Genomic DNA, 18,253 nt, shown 5'->3' with positions numbered 1-18,253 from the left:
ACAGAGGGTGGTAACTCACTGAAACAGGTTGCCCAAGGGGGTTGAGGATGCCCCATCCCTGGTGACATTCAAGGCCAGGCTGGATGTGGCTATATCCAGGGGGGTTGAAACTAGATGGTCATTGTGGGCCTTTTCAATCCAGGCCATTCCATTCTATGATTAAAAGATTCTATGACCAGACAACACGCAGCACACAAGCCTTTACTGCCATTGTTACTCTTCAATAAGCAAAATACACACAGTGATTTAATAGGGGAAAAATAAAGACTGCAGAAAGAGAGCTTCAGACTGCCATTTTGTACCTCAGAGCTGCAAGGATTGTGAGCTAAATTATCCAGCCGTATTGTTATGTCAAAGGAAAGGTGAGTCTTTAGCAGACTAACCCAAATGCCAATGCTTACGCAACACTTAAGCCACACTTAAGCCCTTACTTGAAAATCTTACTGTGCTACGTGGATCTAGTACTGGGTAAGAGAAGAGGAATCACCTCACGGAGACAGCAACAGGAATAGCAATTGCTCAATGGTTCTTAGAGAAAGCTCCAGATTATCAAAGAGAACACACTGAGAATATGAGGAACCGTGACAGGAAATAGCAATTTCTGAAGAAAAATAAAAATTAAATGGAACTATTTGTTTTTAACAGGAATGAATTAAAAATATTATTCAAAATCACCCATATTAAAGATTTAATAAACAGTATGAACAAAGGTGGAGGGGGGGAGGGGAAGATGGGAAAACTGAAGACAGAAAGCTGACAACTGGTTTAGTAACAGGTTAAAAACGCGTGCTTTGAGATCCCTATTAAATAATACCCACAAGTAGGGCAAGAAATAACCCTGCAGACGGTTATCCCCGTGACTATTCCAAAGGCAACGGCCCCAGGACACACCGTTGCCAACCGCTTTCTGAGGCAGCCGAGCCTACAGACGCGCACACTCCTGCTCTCCGCGGGTGTGTATCCTCTTGATATCGCTTACTATCGCTTCATATCGCTTAGTATCGCTTAATATCGCACGTATAACGCATACGTGGGGCTCCCGGCTCCGGCTGGGAGCCTGAGGCTGCCCTGCAGCCTGTGGGTTGGGCCGCGGCTTCCTGAGCGTGCGCTGTGTTTCCGCGTCCTGCTCGGGGCTCGGCCCGGCAGAGTTTTAAGACGACATGAAGAAGATACTCAGCTTCGTAAAGAAGAAAAAACGGGATCCGCCGCCCGGCAGCGCCGCCTCGGCGTGCTCCGCCGGTGCGTACGAGATCCGCCGGAAGGAGCTGACCAAGCTGCACCGGGGGGCCGCCGCCGGAGACCTGGCCCTGGTGCAGCAAGGACTGAAGAAGCACGACATCGACGAGCGCGACAAGGCGCAGCGGTAAGGGCGGCGGGCCGGGCCGGGATCCCCGCTGCATGACCTGGGCACAGAGGGCTGCTGTTAACGGGGGCCGCGCGTGGCTGGGACGGCCGGTAGAGGCCGCTCCGATGTGCCCTCCCGGCCTGGCTCCCTCGTAGGGCTGCTCGGCATTCCTCCGAGCTGAGAGCTCTGTTGGGGGCTGGTGAGAAAGGGCAGCGATAAGGCTGCTGGCTTCATGAAGGCTTTCTTGCTTGCGAAGCTGATGGTGGTTCCTTTAGGTTGTCATATTCCCCAGTGCTTGGTAACGGCTGCTTTTGGGTGAGGAGGGGCTCCTGCACAAAGTTGTGTTTGTTACAGTTAAATTACTCATTCGAGCTCTTTGCGGTACACTGTGCTAAGTAAATAATAAATACAGTGCTCAGATCAATATTGTCAGGCTTCTATTCGGAGGTGAAGGATCTTGTATACTTATTTGGGAATTTCTCAGTGGGGACAGTCACCCTCGAGTTGTTCCATGTCTGTGACAAGGCATGATGAGTTATTTGACGTTCTGCCTGTTATTTCGTCCTCATCTTCTCTGCCTTGGAGGAAGCTGGTCTTATGGAGGGTACTCATCAGCCTGCCTGTGATGGGAGCTGTTAGGACAAGAGGGAACAGCCTCAGCTTGCACCAGGGGAGGTTCACGTTGGATGCTAGGATAAGCCTCTCCAGAGAGTGGTTGTGCACTGGAATGGGCTGCCCAGGTTGGTGGTAAAGTCACCGTCCCTGGAGGTGTTCAAGAAACATGTAGATGTTGTACTAAGCGACATGGTTTGGTGCACGCTGGTAATGGAATAAGCTTGTTTTTATTTTATTTTGTTTATTTTGGGAGGTAATTGGGATAAAGAAATGCAATTTGCCCTGTTCATGTACCACAGAGTGAAAATATTTATTTAGCTGTCTGTTTCAATTTACACGTTTCACTTTTAGGACACCACTGCATCTTGCTTGTGCAAATGGACGTGAGGATGTCGTTACGTTTCTAGTAGAAAACAAGTGTAAGCTAAATCTTTTTGACAGTGATAACAGATCTCCACTGATGAAGGTAAGTAGAACATACTATGTTGCTGCAAGTAGGAATTATTGATTATGTATTAAATGATGTCTTTCCAGATTCTTTAAGTAAGTCTGTGTAGAAGCATGCATGCTGTAATCAGTGTGGCTTTGGCATGTGCTAGCTAATCTTGGCAGATGCTTTTATATTCCAGGAATGGGAAGTTGTAGTAGTAGTGACACAGTGAAATATGACTGCTGGAAATTTTACCTTTTTTTTTTTTTGTGTGTGTGTGTGTGTTGTTTCCAGGCAGTACAATGCCAGAAAGAAAGATGTGCAGTGATCCTGCTAGAGCATGGTGCTGATCCGAACCTGGCAGATGCTGGTGGCAACACTGCCCTTCACTTGGCTGCTGTAACTCCTAACACATTTCTAGCAGGGATGTTAATTGAGCACAGTGCCCGTATCAATGCTCAGAATAAGGTACATTTCGAGATTCAATAGAGAAGTTCAAAAAGTTGCATTGATATTTTTATTGTAGATTTTTTGTTTGTTTCTTTTGATTTTTAACTTGAATTATTTCTGTTCTTTCAGGACGGATGTACTCCTCTTACTCTTGCTATCTCTGAAAATCACAAAGAAATGGTAGAGCTCCTTCTTAAAAAAGGAGCTGATGTTCACACTCGAGATCCGTGTGAAAGGTGAGGAGATGGTCTAAACTCTGCAGGTCACCTTAGTTGTCTTCAGGTTGGACTGATGGGAGGGATGGGAATGAGCATTGAAGTAGAAAGACACAGAGAAAGAGCTCGTTGAGTGACTGGCGAAAGCAGGTCTCAGCTTGGCAGGTGGCATGCATTATTGCATGTTTTCTGCATTGAGAACTGCAAGAAAACATTGTTTCTGGTAGCCGCTGTGGCAGGAAAATTGCTATTGTGCCAGCAACATTGCTGTTATGCCAGAGAGAGTTTTTCAAATTGATGCCAAGTTTGTATGCAAGTGTTGTTAATATGGAAGCTTTTTTTTCTGTTCATAAAGTGATTTTCTTTGAGATTGAGCAAATGGGAATTAAAATAATTACAATGTCTGACTAAATTGTATGGTTTGTCTTGTATTTTGGATGCTGTAGAACCCCACTTATGACTGCAGCAGCCGGTGGGGAGCTTAAGTTGGTAGAAATACTTCTTCGCTATGGTGCTGAAATTTTCCATAAAGACGTTAATGGATGGACAGCTGAGGACTATGCTATTCTTCATGGAAATGCTAGATAAACTTTTAAATTTATTGCTAGGTTTTTAGTTATCAGTGTTGAGTTTGAACCTTTTTGGTAACAGCACCAAGTTTAACGGTGCTATTTTGAAGATGTGTTCATTGACATCTTCTCACATATACTGTTCATGTGTCTGGTGTTAATTTGAAAGTTGAGAAAAGGGCTTCTGCTCAAAATTCTCTGTAAGATTTCAAGTGTTTGTTTCTAAGCTGATGTCTGCCTGCTATACACTATTAAAATGTGTCTGTAGCCCACAGACGCAGAAGTTCAACTTGAAAAACTGAAATGTTTGTAAATTCTTCTCAAAACAGAACCCTTGTTATTACTGTCTTCAGTTCCACTGACCAGGAACCACCTGTTTTGTTTCAGAGGAGATCTAGCTGTTATTTCTTTTGTTAAATTACTAAGCAGTTTAACTCCTCCTACACATAAGTATTTTACCCATGGGTGTTCATTCATAAGAGTGGTTGTATTTGTAAAAACTGGACTGCAAAGGGTACCGAGCAGAAGTAAATAACTTCATAGATCTGGATGTGCATCTATAAAATAGATGTGTCCATTATATTTGAGTATGTTACGGTTTGCAAAAAGTAGAGTATGTTACACTTACTGAATATGAAAATTGTTTTGGCTATGGTTATGTTTAGGATGGATAGTATAAGGCTCTTATTATCCCATTAAGTGTTTATGTAGCTATGGGATTATTTTTCCCAAATGCATTTCCTTTTTTGCTCTCCATAGTCTTAGTAAAACACTGGCAGAATATGCAGACCATGAGAACGCAGGGGAAGCTTCTGCAGGTGCTAAAGGAGGCATCCCTGTGCCAGTGACTCCTCACCAGGCAAGAGCTGCTGGCTTTACGTTGGGTGCAGCTGCTTCGAGCAGAGGAGGTAGGATACTTAACTGTGGTAGAGCTAATGGGCAGAATCGTGGTGGCCCCTTCCTTAGGTCGGTTTGCATCTTTTAAATTCACCGTGCTCAGTGTGGACTTCAGTGGAAGCATCAGGTGGACTGTAATAAGAAGTGTTATGAATGTGTTTGCTTGCTGCTAGTTTACACTGCATCTCCACAGGCTGTGGGGACAGTTGTGATTTGTGTGCACTACATCCATCTGCTCATACAGTTGTCACTTTCAGCACATCAAGTTGCCCATTTATTTAAATTGTCCCTTTAGCAAGGGGGAGGAGGGAAGAGAAGAAACAAAATAGGTTAAAGTAGCCTTGTTTTATGGGTGTGCAATTTTTCTTAGAGATGCTCATTTAGATTGTTGTTCAGAAAATCCAATTGCAAAAGCTGTAGTTTCATCCCAAATAGTAGTTTTATCTTCTGTAGCAGCGAAGCAGCAGATGAATTGCAAGAAGATGCATCTTTTGTTGATTACCACTGGATTTCTGTCACTTTGTTTTAATTTTAATAGTTTCACCTGCATAAAGCTCCTTTTTTGGGAGACATAATTTCTCACCTTCAATTACAATTGCTTTTGTTTGTGTTGTGGAGACGTAACAAAAATTGTCTTGGAAAAATAACTTCATAAGCAACAACAGTACATTGTTTGTATATACCGTATCTTTTTGGACATGGTTTGATTTATAATCAAATAATGTTTTTTTCAATTACTTTTATTTAAAAAAGAAAAAAAAAAAAACAACTGAGAAAGACTTTGTGATCCAGAAAAACTGTTACATTTTCTCATTGCCTTGTAAATAAAAGAAATACATTCCTTCAATGAATTTGTAAAATCCAGGCAGCGTTTATAAGCTCAAATTGCCCTAAATGAATCTTAGAAAGTTGCTATTTTAGTATGAATGAGATTGCCTTGCAGTTTACGTTTCAAGCCCCAACGTACGAGGTTTTATTTGTTCCTTATTTTTAAGGGTTTTGTGAGAATCATGTGTCAGATGGGCAGCAGACTGTTCAAACACAAGTCATTACTTTTTTATTATAAAGACTGAGAAATATGATCAAAGAATACATGGCATATTTTTTCTTCCTGGACTTATCCCAGATGGAAGTATAGATTTTAGACCCAAGTGATGTTGCCTTTGACTTAGGAGCAGTTACTTTGAACTAGAGAGTGGTTGAAAAAGTTTCTTCGTAGCTTGGTTTTGAAGTTTTGTTTGCTTGTTTTTCAGTGGGGCTCGATACAGTTGGTTTGATCATTGAAATACTTTTTTTTATCCAAATCCACTCAGTTGCTACCTTCCATGCACATAGATAGTTGCTCTGGTACCCCATTGTAAGGACTAACAGGCCTGGGTTAATTTAAAATATGTGATTTGAGGGTTTCTTCTTCCAAGTAGAGGGTACATTTAGACTAGATATCAGGAAGAAATTCTTTACTGTGAGGGGGATGAGACACTGGAACAGGTTGCCCAGAGAGGTTGTAAATGCTCCCTCCCTGCAAGCATTCAAAGCCAAAGGTGCATGGGGCTTTGAGCAACCTGGTCTAGAGGGAGGTGTCCCTGCCTATAGCAGGGAGTTGGATTTAGATGATATTAAAGGTCTGTTCCAACTCAAACCATTCTGTGATTCTCCCTGTGCTCAGTCTCTTAAAGATTACACCAGCATGAGGAGTAGGAGGGAGCAGAGAGAAAGTTCAGTAGCGTAGTAGAAACAATATTGGAATTAATTCTGCAGTCTCTGATTGCATCCACACCCTGAATCATGAGAGTCCTTTTAATATGCCACAGTAACAGTCTTAAAAGTGTCCTTTAGAGAAGCCGGGATGTTGAGAGAGAGACCAGAGAAATACCCACTTTGGAATTCTTTTATTGTCTTTTGCTCTTCTGTTTTATTTTTCTGCTATCTAAAATTTTGACCTTATCCTTTCTGCTACTTTTGTACTTTCTAATTAGAAGAGGAGATTCTGAAGAATGTTGAACAGGTCAGCATTTTTCAACAAGTTTGCTCATGATTATTTGGATGTCAGAACATGAACCCTTTTATTAATCACGTACAGATTGGCTTCCAGAACATATTGAATGACCGATCTCTTAGATTTTAAGTAACAATTTATTTTTGAGGAAAACAGTAGTTGTGCTATTTCTGTTTCTAGTATGTTTGCAGTGACAGTATGTTTGGCCACTGCAGCACATACTAGTGTATTGTTCAGCGTTTCCCTGAGTCATTTGCAATTGGACTTGATAATCTTTTCCAACCTTAGTGTTTCTATGATTAGAGGAATTGTCTCAGCATTGTAAAACTCTTTACAAAAGTAAATTATCACTTCTGTGTGATTTTTATCTCCTGAGGTCAGATAAAACTTTTCCTGTATTCCCTCTTAAGGAAACAGAGAAAAGCCAGAAGGGATGAGAAATCATCTTGAGGTTCTTTTCAACCCAAGCCATCCTATGATTCTTTTAAACTTTCTCTTAAGTGTATGTTTCTGATAGTAGCTGTTTTTCCACAGCACTGCATGTGTATGTGATAAAATCCATGTAAGTAGGACAATCTTCTGCTCCAGAGAAAAGTAACAGATTTATTGTGAAAGAATTTGATGTCAAGGTAGTGTTCCACAGTTTCTCTTTTGACACACAGATGTACACATGCACACAAATGCATGTCATAGTCACAGCGCATTCTCCCAGTGCTGTAGCTTTGTGTGTGTGCTTTTTGTATTTTCCAAACTTGTGAGATTCTGCATTTATTCTGATGTCATTGTTGTCTGTCCTTTCCATGCCTTTCCCTTAATGGATATAGAAATGCAACGGTCCCCTGAGCAGACTCTGAGAACAGGAGAATCGAGTGAAGGTATTCATTCTGCACAGCAGTATTTTAAATACCACACATGTCTTGTGATACACAAATACTTATTCATCATAGGTGCTTATTATCTTGCAGATCTGTATCTTGATGATTTAAGATCTATGAGTTAGAGTGGATTTGGGGCAGCTTTTGTTTCTTTGCATGTTTTGCATGAGTCCCTTCTTACTGAATTCAGCATTTGCTTTTATCACTTGTGATAGTGTTGGTTTTGGGGTTGTTTGTTTTGTAATCTGTTCTCCTCTTGCTCAGAAATGGTGATATAGGCTTCAGTTAAAGTGGAAACGGGTCCCTGGAGACTAGATCTCATTTCTGTGTCAGTGCATCATGGCTGTGGTTTTGGTCTAGCTGAAAGCTATCTCATCAAATTCCTGTCTCGCCTTCTAAAGGATAGCAGGATCATTGGCAGTATTTATATGTTGAAAGCAAAAGTGTAGGTAATTTAATGAGCTGTTTTCCTTACTTCTAGTGGTACTCATTGAAGATGTAACTGAAGTCGTTTGTCCAGAGTTTAACTGTTCCACACAGCAGCAATTTTCTGTTCTGCGTGGAAAGTTAGCAGATAGAGTCATAGTACTGAGTTAGTTATTTAGCTTTACATACAGCAGGATTCCATTAGCATTTAAGAATATTCTGTGTTTTCTGTAGTGGAAAACATCAAAAATCAGATTGTTAGCATTTGAACCATTTAAGATGCCCTCAGATGGGAAGTTTCAGCCTCTAGCTTTTTTCTCCATGAGATTTCTTTGAACATTTATACTGTACTGCATCTCAGAAAGCTGTGTTCAGATCAGGGAATATTCTCGCATACTGTGTTTAGGAAAGGCAAAATTTGTACACTCATTTGTAGGTTGTTAGTAGTAACCCTTCTTTTTGTTATAATATTTAACAGTTCAGAAACTTCAGGAATTATGATTTCTATGTGGAGATCAGATATGTCTGTTTTCCCTTCTGTGCTGGGAATCAGAAAGTCCTTCTATTATGTTTTAGTTGTTAAGAGGTGTTAGCGCTTCAAAAATTGTGTTCCTAGACTGCAGTTTTCATTAGAACGGTGACCTGAAGGATTTACTGCAGGGCGCTCTCATCAGGGTTGCTAATGATCTGAAGTAAGAGCGATTGTTGGATATGCTTCAGCACAGAGCTGGCATTCAGAGGGACTTCAATGAGCCAGGGCAATAGACTGGCAGGCATCTTAAGAAATCCATCGGGGGCAAATACCAAGACCCATTTGGGGTGAAAAAGCCCCTTCCTACAAAACATGATGGGACTGCACGGCAGGGGAGCAGCTCTGCTGAGAAAGGACACAGACCTGTCAGAAGGCAAGCTGAGCATGAGGCAGCAGGGTGCTCTGGCAGCTAAGGGCTGCAGCTTGCACTGTGCTAAGAGTAGCAAAGCCAGGAGACTGAGAGAAGCGATTGTCAGCCCCTGTTTAGCACTCACTTGACTGTGCCTTGGCTGTAATTTTGAGTTCCTTCTACGTGAGAGGTCGATGGATCAATAGCAAGCTAATTCTCTAGGGAGCCATCATATTTGTGAAGGAGTATTTGCCCTGTGAGAGAGGGCTGAGAAAGTGGACTTACTCAGCCTGAAGAAGAGGCAGCTTTGAAGGGCCCTAACTGCAGCGTCCAATGCAGATGAGAAGACAAAGCCAGATGCTTCCCTGTGATACTTGACAGGAAGCGAAGATGGCAAGAGGTATAAATGGAAGCAAGATGGTTTCTAGCTGGAGATGAAAAGTGTTGCCATGATAAGGATGGCAAAATAGAGAAGTTGTGAACCTTCTCTTGGAGGTGTTCAAGACTAGACTGAATAAAACCCTGACCAACTTTTCCTGACCTCAAAGCTGAGCTGGCTTTAAGTAGTTGGTTGAGAGACTTCCAGAGATCCCTTTTGACCTGACCTATCCTATAGTCTTAGGTGTGAGTTACTACCTTCACTGAACTGATAAAAACTTGGGGGTGTAGTATAGCATGCCCTGCTAATGCTCCTTTTGTCTCAAGTATATCATTTTTTGATTCACTGTAGAGAAATGCTGGTGATTCTTCTAGCTAGGGATAACCTATAGCTCCTGAGTATGCTTTTTGATTTTCTTTGTATTTTTAAATATACTTTATTTATAATCCATAGCAAGGTACGGCAGCAAAAAATGGTAGATATTGTAGATATGTCTGATTTGTTTTTCAGTATAATTTGAAAAAGCATTTGTTTTGTAAATACTTTCCTTCATGCTGTTCTTATTGAATTGGCCACTTCAGCTTCTGTACTCTTATGAGCTGTTTTCATGTTAAATGTCTGTATTGGTTAATTTTTAGTATGCAAAATCTAATCTCAACATGTCGATTTATATTTGAACAGCAATGGATGACTTTTTCGAAGGATACTCAACAAGGTGAGTCTTATAAAAATACCAAATGCTTATTTGAGGAATTATTTGAGAGGACCAGTACTTACTTTTCGTTGTTTTTGAAGTTCTGAAAAAGAGGGCAGTAATGGCACCTGGAATAATTCTGAGGAAGAAGAACTGGATTTTACAGCCAAGGTATGGTGCCTTTATGGGAAAATAGTTGTGTAAAATAAGTGATTTGAAGGCAATTTCCTATGAGATAGAAGGAAACTCTTTTTCCAGCCAATTCTTTGTTTTTTGTTTTTTTTTTTTTTTTTTCCTCCTTAAGAAGAGTCTCTCATCTGCCAACCTTTCTTCTGCTGTAAGTTTTTCCTAAAAATTGTTGCTTTGGCAGAACATGCAGTAGATTTGTGGTTTGAGGCAAAAGAGTAGATATTAAGATAAACTACCACATTGTATTAGTTGTTCATTGAGTGAGATTTGCCAACCCTAGGAATTGATAAGTTAATAAATAACCTGTTCTGTTCTCTTTCAAACTTCACAATTGTTTCCCCTAATTTACATGATAGGATGATTAATGAAAAAGAACACGATAATGAAAAAGAACATTTATTTATCAAAATCTAGTGAAATTGTTCATCACCTGGTTCTCTTTCCTTCCTCACTAGGTTCCTCAAGTGTTCGATACTTGAGTTGCTCAAATAATTATTTTTTCTTTCTTTTTTCCTTCTGTGGGATGACATTCCGTGCTTGTATATAATCTCACGCTGCATGACTATCTTCATTTTTTGAATATTTGGACTTTTCTCTTTATAAGCTCCATGTGCTTATCCTGCTGTTTTTATGAATGTTCCAAAGGATTACCAGTTTTTTCAATGGCGTCTGGAGTATTTAGTCTGTTGCACTGGGATTCTGCAGTGATTAGGAACTTTAGTTTGTTAGTTCAGCACACTCTGTAATGCTGGAGATGTAAGCATGTGTACTTTAAAATTTTTTCTATTTTCTTACATTGATTTTAGGGGAAGTGATTCAAATTTCTAGCATTATTTTGAAATTTACAGATATTTCACTAAGTGGAGTTATATTAACTAATTTATTCTTCAAGCTTCAGGAACTTTAATTGATACTTGAGTTGTGCATACTTACAAGTAAGTAATCGCGAGTGTAATTGTATTTTACCAATGGATTAAAATACCTTTTTAGAATTGTTACGCATTTACAGATAGTTTTGAATAGTCACTGACTTGTACACAAGAGGAGAGGAATGTTTGTGTAATTAAAGTTGAAGGATCTAGCAAGTATCTGAGTCCTTTCAAAAGGGGACAGCCTGGTTGTATTTACTGTTCAAGATTTGATGTAAGTAAAGGATTTGCTTTAAAACAAAAAAGCAAACAAAAACAGATCAAATAATTCTTTTAAAATGTGTTTTTATTTGCAGAAGCCACAGAAGCCAAACTTGACATCGTTAATGAATGTTCCCCAAAAGTTCAGAAATAATGGTAAGTTATTTGGAAAGTACTTCATAATACAATGACATACAAAAGTAAACTTACTAAGTAATTTCATTTCTGTTTTTGTTGTTGTTGTTTTCACTTGGCTGTAGTAATTGAGGAAAGTAGTGTTATAAGAACAGAACAGATGGTCATGTCAGAATAAAATAAGTAAGATAATGGAAATGACCATACTGAGTCCCCTCCTAAGCCTTTGTGTCTGATGTGTCCTTCTCCCATCCTGCCCTTACCTGGCTTCTTTTCCATACAGTCCCAGATGACTACTTTCCTGTGTTTTTAATGGGTAAAATGCCTGCTGCTATTTATATAACCCATTTGATTCATATTCCTCTTTCCCTTTCTCATGCTTTAAGGTGGTGGTGATAGTTCTAGAATTGAAATTCCTAAGTCACAGAAGAAAAGCCTCAAACAAAAAAAACCAACAGGTGCAAATCTGAGCAGAGGAGAATGTGGAGAGTTGTTGAAACAAGATGTCTCAGATTCAAGCAACCTTGAGGAAGATGAATTGGTGGAAGAGGAAGAAGGGCAGTGCAAAGAGGTACATAATAAATTCCATGAAACACTAAAACAAGAAAGTGAAAACCTGGGCCTAAATAGATATGAGGAAAATCTATGGGCAGCATTTCCCTCAAGCACAAAAGTAAGTGTACAGGGATGATTCAATTGGAAGAGTTTGTTAAGGGTAATACAGGTAAGCGACAGTAAACTATTTTCCTGTTAATACTCAATCACGTATCTGTATTCAATCATTGTATTTTGATACTGAAAACATCTTGTTCATAGCCAAACTCAGACATTATTTTCAATATTTTTATTATGAGATTGGAGAGTTTTGGAAGGAGAAAGACAGGAAACTTCATTCTTTCTGGAATCTGTGCACTTTCTGTTATGTAAAACTGAGGGAATGGATAATATCCATTAGAAGTTGTAGCCATTTAGTAGAATTCATGAGGTAATGACTGGAAATGAAGAAACAAAAGGAAGTTTTGAATGAAATTGAGGGCAGGAAACTAGTGAAATTGTGAGATATGTAGGCAGAAAGAAGACTTTCTGAATAATATCAATGAAACTGCATTTAGATTGACACAAGGAAGTGCTTCTCAGAGGTTTTGCATAGCCAGAGATGAGGTTTACAACATGAGGCACTGCAGTTTAATTGCGCAGATTCCCACTAAAAATTGTAGGCCTTTAGAAACCATGTTGCACTTTGCTTCATTTAAGTCTTACCCAAGAAAACCGTTTTCCAAGTTGTTAATGGGTGGTGAAGTAGATATTGATTTCTGTGCTTTTCAGCTGTTTTGGTCAATCTGTTTTAGAAGGAGTCACCTAAATGGAAAGAAGAACAGGAGAAGGAAGATACTAGAAGGAAGCTGCAAACGACAGTTTTGGGGGATGTGAAACATTCTGTTTCTAGTAATAAACATCAAGTCCGTAAAGTTTCAGAAGACACAGCTTATGCGAGAAGTGAGTTTAAATATGATCCTGATTGCTCCTCTATAAGTATTAATGTTCAGTAAATAAAGTAAAATGATGATTATCCTCAAAGATGATAAACTTTCCTGTTACCTGTGAACCCTAGCCTGCTGTGGTAGAGAAGGTCTGCAGCTTTTGTTTTTTTTCGTTCTTACCTAACGGTCACAAATGGTGGTGCTGGTTTCCTAATGATTATGTATGATGCAAGTTTCTTTATTAATTTTGTTGCTGTGTTCTCCTTGATGCCGTCTGAACAAAACAAGAAGCTAATCTAATCTATCTTCTGTGTGACAATATTGTTTCCCTTTCCGATGCTACTATCTGATTGAAAAGCTGTGGTTTTTCAGGGCTTCAGCCAAAAGCAGACCTGAGTCAAACTCAGAGAAGACTCTTCCAGTACCTCGACTTGTTCAGTTGTAGAATGTAGGAGATCTCTCCTTTGCTAAACCTTTGTGGGCTTGAGAGCATGACCAGCTCAGAGAGAGTTGGGTAATTTGGCATAGACCCCAGGGTGTGAAAACAGAAGATACTATTTCCATTGTCTGACTCCAGAGCACTGCTTGTTGCAGTAGACTTCTTCAGAGCATGTGTAGCTATTGGTCAGATGCTGCACAGAACATTGTCCAAACATGGTGAACGTAGCCATGTCAGCTGTCCTGCTTGGGCATCTTCTGCTGGAAAACAGATGAAGAGGAGTGAAGAGAATACTGTGATGTGACTGGATGTAAAGTTACCCTTGAGTGGGACTCACTGTTTGGTTTGTTCTTTGCTGTAGAATTACTGCTCGTCTTTCAGATCCTTTATTTGACTGATGGGGTATAAAAGTGTAGTGCAGTATATTTCTCAGTGTCTGTATTTCTCCTTTTTTTTTGTAGAAGCCCAACCCACAGTAGGAGCAGAGAAAAAGGAAGCGTCTGATTCTCCTTGGGATTCTGAGGTACTTTCTGTGATATGTGCATCTCCCCGGTCTGTGGGAGAGCCAGATGAGAACTACGTGAGAGCTTGCCTTTGCGTTGAGCCCTGCCCCTGGTGAGGCTTATTTACCCCATATTGCTGCTGCTCTATGTCCTGTAACTGAGGGTCAACGAAATACTTGTAGTGTAGGTTCTGTGTGGAGATAGTACTGGGACAAAGTTAGGTTAAGCTTCTTGTATCGGCCCTTTGGTTGCAGGCTTTTGAGTTGATTTTCTAGCACAGTAGTGAAACAGAATAACTACTTCCCCTCTAGTCTTTGTTGTTGGGAAAAAAACTAATTCCCCACTCCTTTCTTAAAAATACGAGACTTTCTAGATAGCTTAATCGCTATCAGCTTTGCCTTTTTGGCCTTTAAGCAAATCAAATCTTGCTTTTGCAACGTAGTGATGCACTCACTCAACATTGTGGGACATGTGCCCCAGCAATGTAGGCTGATATTTGAATGCCAGGTGCAAATTTGATGCCAATGTTCAATCAACACAGAGCTGCAGCTTCTTGTTCACAATCAACATCTTGATTTCCTGTGTTAATTTCTTGTGTGGCTCTGTGATTTGCCAGCCTTAATCAACATTATGGAATAGTTTAGATGAATTGTGAGGATTTTTTTGCCCTTTTATTTAAAATGCAAAAGCCTTTGTTAGATTTTATTTTAAAAAAATTGTTTTGTACAAATTCTTACGCGTATGTACTGTATTGTACAGCCGTGTTCTGAAGGTTCGAGGAAAGCATCTCCTCCTGTGTTTCTCCCACCTGCAGTTGAACATGGAGTACGCTTGCAGAGTGTTTCAGGGGAGCACAACAAGGGTAACTATCTCATAGATTGGATTTGTCTGTGTTTACAGACAAGTGAACTTTTTCTTTTGTTTTCCTTGTTAGTCCTGTTGTTCAGTGAGTATGTGCTGTAGCAATGAAGTGCTTGGCTGATGTTAATTAACAGCAGTGAACACTGAACTTGCTGGCCTGCTTGATTAGTCCAGGCGGTTCTTGCGTTCATTATGTATACTTTTTGGATATGTGTTTGTTCGGGTGTTTTTCTTTGCTTTAGGTGGTTGCTTAAAGTGGTGGGAGTGGTATCTGGTTTAAGATTTAGCTGTGAACCCTAGCCTGCTGTGGTAGAGAAGGTCTGCAGCTTTTGTTGCTTTTCGTTCTTTCCTAAAGGTCACAAATGGTGGTGCTGGGTTCCTAATGATTATGTATGATGCAAGTTTCTTTATTAATTTTGTTGCTGTGTTCTCCTTGATCTGCACAAAACAAGTAGGTAGTCTAGTGTGCCTTGTGTGTGACACTATTGATTCCCTTTCTAATGGGTACTATCAGATTGAAAAGCTGTGGTTTTTCAGGGCTTCAGCCAAGAGCTGACCTGATTCAAAGTCAGAGAAGACTCTTCCAGTGCCTCACCTTGTTCAGTTGTAAAATGTAGGAGATGTCTCCTGTGCTACTCGTTTGTATGCTTGAGAGCATGACCTCAGAGAGAGGTGGGTGCTTAGGTACTCACCCCAGGGTCTCAGAGCAGAAGATAGTATGTCCGTCTCCAGAGGATATCTTGTTGCTGTAGATGTTTTCAGAGCTCGTGTAGCTATTGGTCAGTTGCTGCTCAGAAGGTGTGGAAGCAGCACTCACGGTGCATTCACTTTTCTCTTAGTGCATTTTATGTGCAAAGAGTTTATTTTGGAAAAGCGTGAATAGTCAGCACTCAGGCTGGAATCAGCAGTTATGGTTTTCCAGAGTGGACGCCATTGCTCCTGTCTGGCTCATTCCTGTAAATTTTCCTTGCGTTTCTGTGTGAGTCAATCCTGAGTTTGTTTTACATAATGGAGTAGCTTAGAAGAGAGAACTGACTGTGGTCTGCTCTAGATGGGAGTTTGGTGGTCAGAAGATACTAGACTTTGAAGTGATAAGATTTAAAATGCTTGCAGTGTTCTGGACTGTATTGGAGCTGTGAGCTTCTGTTTCATTCCTAAATGTCAGTTTCTTATGTATGTACCTGGTCAGAAGTTGCAGGATTATGAATCATGGTCAGGTGAGGTATCCCTTGATAGCACTAAGCAAGGAGCCGTGTGTGTTGGCAGCTTCCTCTTAGTGTGAGGTTGTTTTGTATCGTGCTTTTGTGGTATGTCCTGTAGAGTGGAATGTGATAGTAAGTGCCAGATGATGGAGGTGTAGGCAAGAGGGAAGATGACTCAGGGTGTCCATATGCTGAGACTGAAGCATGCTGGAGTTTCTTCCTTAACGTTGTCCCAACACGAGGGACATTGTCATGTCAGCCACCATTCTTATGCATCTTTTGCTGGAAAAGAAATGAAGAGGAGAAAACAGAATACTGTGATGTGACTGGGTGTAAAGCTACCGTTGAGTGTAACTCATTTCTTGGTTTGTCCTTTGCTGTAGTACTGTTACTCATCTTTCAGATCCTTTGTTTGACTGATGGGGTATAAAAGTGGAGTGCAGTAAATTCTCAGTGTCTCTCTTTGTCCATTTTTTTGTAGGTGCTCTGCCAGCAGTAGGAACAGAGAAAAAGGAAGAGTCTGATTCTCCCTGGGATTCTGAGGTACTTTCTGTGATATGTGCATCTCCCTGGTCTGTGGGAGAGCCAGATGAGAACTACGTGAGAGCTTGCCTTTGCGTTGAGCCCCACCCCTGGTGAGGCTTATTTACCCCATGTTGCTGCTGCTCGATGTCCTGTATCTGAGGGTCATTGAAATACCTGTAGCGTAGGTTCTCTGTTGAGATAGTACTGGGACAAAGTTATGTCAGACTACTTACGTTGGCCTCCTGGCTGCAGGCTTTGGAGTTGATTTTCTAGCACAGTTTTAATACAGCAGTTTATTGCTGCTTTTAAACTTATGAACTTCTCAGGCATATTTTTGTGAGGATTTTTTTTTTTCCTACTATTCAGATCTATTCTGCTGATCCAGTCAGAGTTTAACGGATGCCAATACACTGAGCAACCCAGACATTTAGATTTTTCTGTATAGAACCTCTGTCTTCTCTAGATAGACTTAATCCGATTTTGAAAATCATGTTCAGCAGACACCAAGTGTGCTGGCTGTGTTTATCCTTTCTGTCTGATAATTCTCAAGATGAGAGTGAGCAGGGTCTGTAGCTACTTCCCCTCTAGCCTTTGTTGTTGGGAAAAAAACTAATTCCCCACTCCTTTCTTAAAAATACAAGACTTTCTAGATAGCTTAATCGCTATCAGCTTTGCCTTTTTGGCCTTTAAGCAAATCAAATCTTTGCTTTTGCAACGTAGTGATGCACTCACTCAACATTGTGGGACATGTGCCCCAGCAATGTAGGCTGATATTTGAATGCCAGGTGCAAATTTGATGCCAATGTTCAATCAACACAGAGCTGCAGCTTCTTGTTCACAATCAACATCTTGATTTCCTGTGTTAATTTCTTGTGTGGCTCTGTGATTTGCCAGCCTTAATCAACATTATGGAATAGTTTAGATGAATTGTGAGGATTTTTTTGCCCTTTTATTTAAAATGCAAAAGCCTTTGTTAGATTTTATTTTAAAAAAATTGTTTTGTACAAATTCTTACGCGTATGTACTGTATTGTACAGCCGTGTTCTGAAGGTTCGAGGAAAGCATCTCCTCCTGTGTTTCTCCCACCTGCAGTTGAACATGGAGTACGCTTGCAGAGTGTTTCAGGGGAGCACAACAAGGGTAACTATCTCATAGATTGGATTTGTCTGTGTTTATAGACAAGTGAACTTTTTCTTTTGTTTTCCTTGTTAGTCCTGTTGTTCAGTGAGTATGTGCTGTAGCAATGAAGTGCTTGGCTGATGTTAATTAACAGCAGTGAACACTGAACTTGCTGGCCTGCTTGATTAGTCCAGGCGGTTCTTGCGTTCATTATGTATACTTTTTGGATATGTGTTTGTTCGGGTGTTTTTCTTTGCTTTAAGTGGTTGCTTAAAGTGGTGGGAGTGGTATCTGGTTTAAGATTTAGCTGTGAACCCTAGCCTGCTGTGGTAGAGAAGGTCTGCAGCTTTTGTTGCTTTTCGTTCTTTCCTAAAGGTCACAAATGGTGGTGCTGGGTTCCTAATGATTATGTATGATGCAAGTTTCTTTATTAATTTTGTTGCTGTGTTCTCCTTGATCTGCACAAAACAAGTAGGTAGTCTAGTGTGCCTTGTGTGTGACACTATTGATTCCCTTTCTAATGGGTACTATCAGATTGAAAAGCTGTGGTTTTTCAGGGCTTCAGCCAAGAGCTGACCTGATTCAAAGTCAGAGAAGACTCTTCCAGTGCCTCACCTTGTTCAGTTGTAAAATGTAGGAGATCTCTCCTGTGCTACTCGCTTGTATGCTTGAGAGCATGACCTCAGAGAGAGGTGGGTGCTTAGGTACTCTCCCCAGGGTCTCAGAGCAGAAGATAGTATGTCCGTCTCCAGAGGATATCTTGTTGCTGTAGATGTTTTCAGAGCTCGTGTAGCTATTGGTCAGTTGCTGCTCAGAAGGTGTGGAAGCAGCACTCACGGTGCATTCACTTTTCTCTTAGTGCATTTTATGTGCAAAGAGTTTATTTTGGAAAAGCGT

At 40.5% G+C, this 18,253-nt stretch overlaps 1 protein-coding gene across 1 annotated transcript in view; it reads left to right on the top strand.

Annotated features, from left to right (window-relative positions):
* The first annotated feature begins 600 nt into the window (after positions 1-600).
* LOC146756618 (ankyrin repeat domain-containing protein 26-like) overlaps positions 601-18,253 on the top strand; it is a 50,743-nt gene continuing 33,090 nt past the window's right edge. The window contains exons 1-13 of the mRNA XM_085524239.1: positions 601-1,363; positions 2,312-2,426; positions 2,685-2,858; positions 2,970-3,076; positions 3,502-3,635; positions 4,380-4,532; positions 7,342-7,392; positions 9,760-9,793; positions 9,874-9,943; positions 11,187-11,247; positions 11,613-11,797; positions 12,576-12,723; positions 13,608-13,763. Of these exons, the coding sequence (XP_085380365.1) occupies positions 1,161-1,363; positions 2,312-2,426; positions 2,685-2,858; positions 2,970-3,076; positions 3,502-3,635; positions 4,380-4,532; positions 7,342-7,392; positions 9,760-9,793; positions 9,874-9,943; positions 11,187-11,247; positions 11,613-11,797; positions 12,576-12,723; positions 13,608-13,763 (1,591 nt within the window). The 5' untranslated portion in view covers positions 601-1,160. The remainder of the gene's footprint in view (positions 1,364-2,311; positions 2,427-2,684; positions 2,859-2,969; positions 3,077-3,501; positions 3,636-4,379; positions 4,533-7,341; positions 7,393-9,759; positions 9,794-9,873; positions 9,944-11,186; positions 11,248-11,612; positions 11,798-12,575; positions 12,724-13,607; positions 13,764-18,253) is intronic.

This window comes from Coturnix japonica, chromosome 26 (assembly GCF_054131305.1).
Source record: "Coturnix japonica strain WE chromosome 26, WE-NBRP24, whole genome shotgun sequence".
Classification (NCBI taxonomy): Eukaryota; Metazoa; Chordata; class Aves; order Galliformes; family Phasianidae; genus Coturnix; species Coturnix japonica.
Note: the sequence above shows the minus strand (reverse complement) of the source record. Positions and strands in the feature narration are given on the sequence as shown.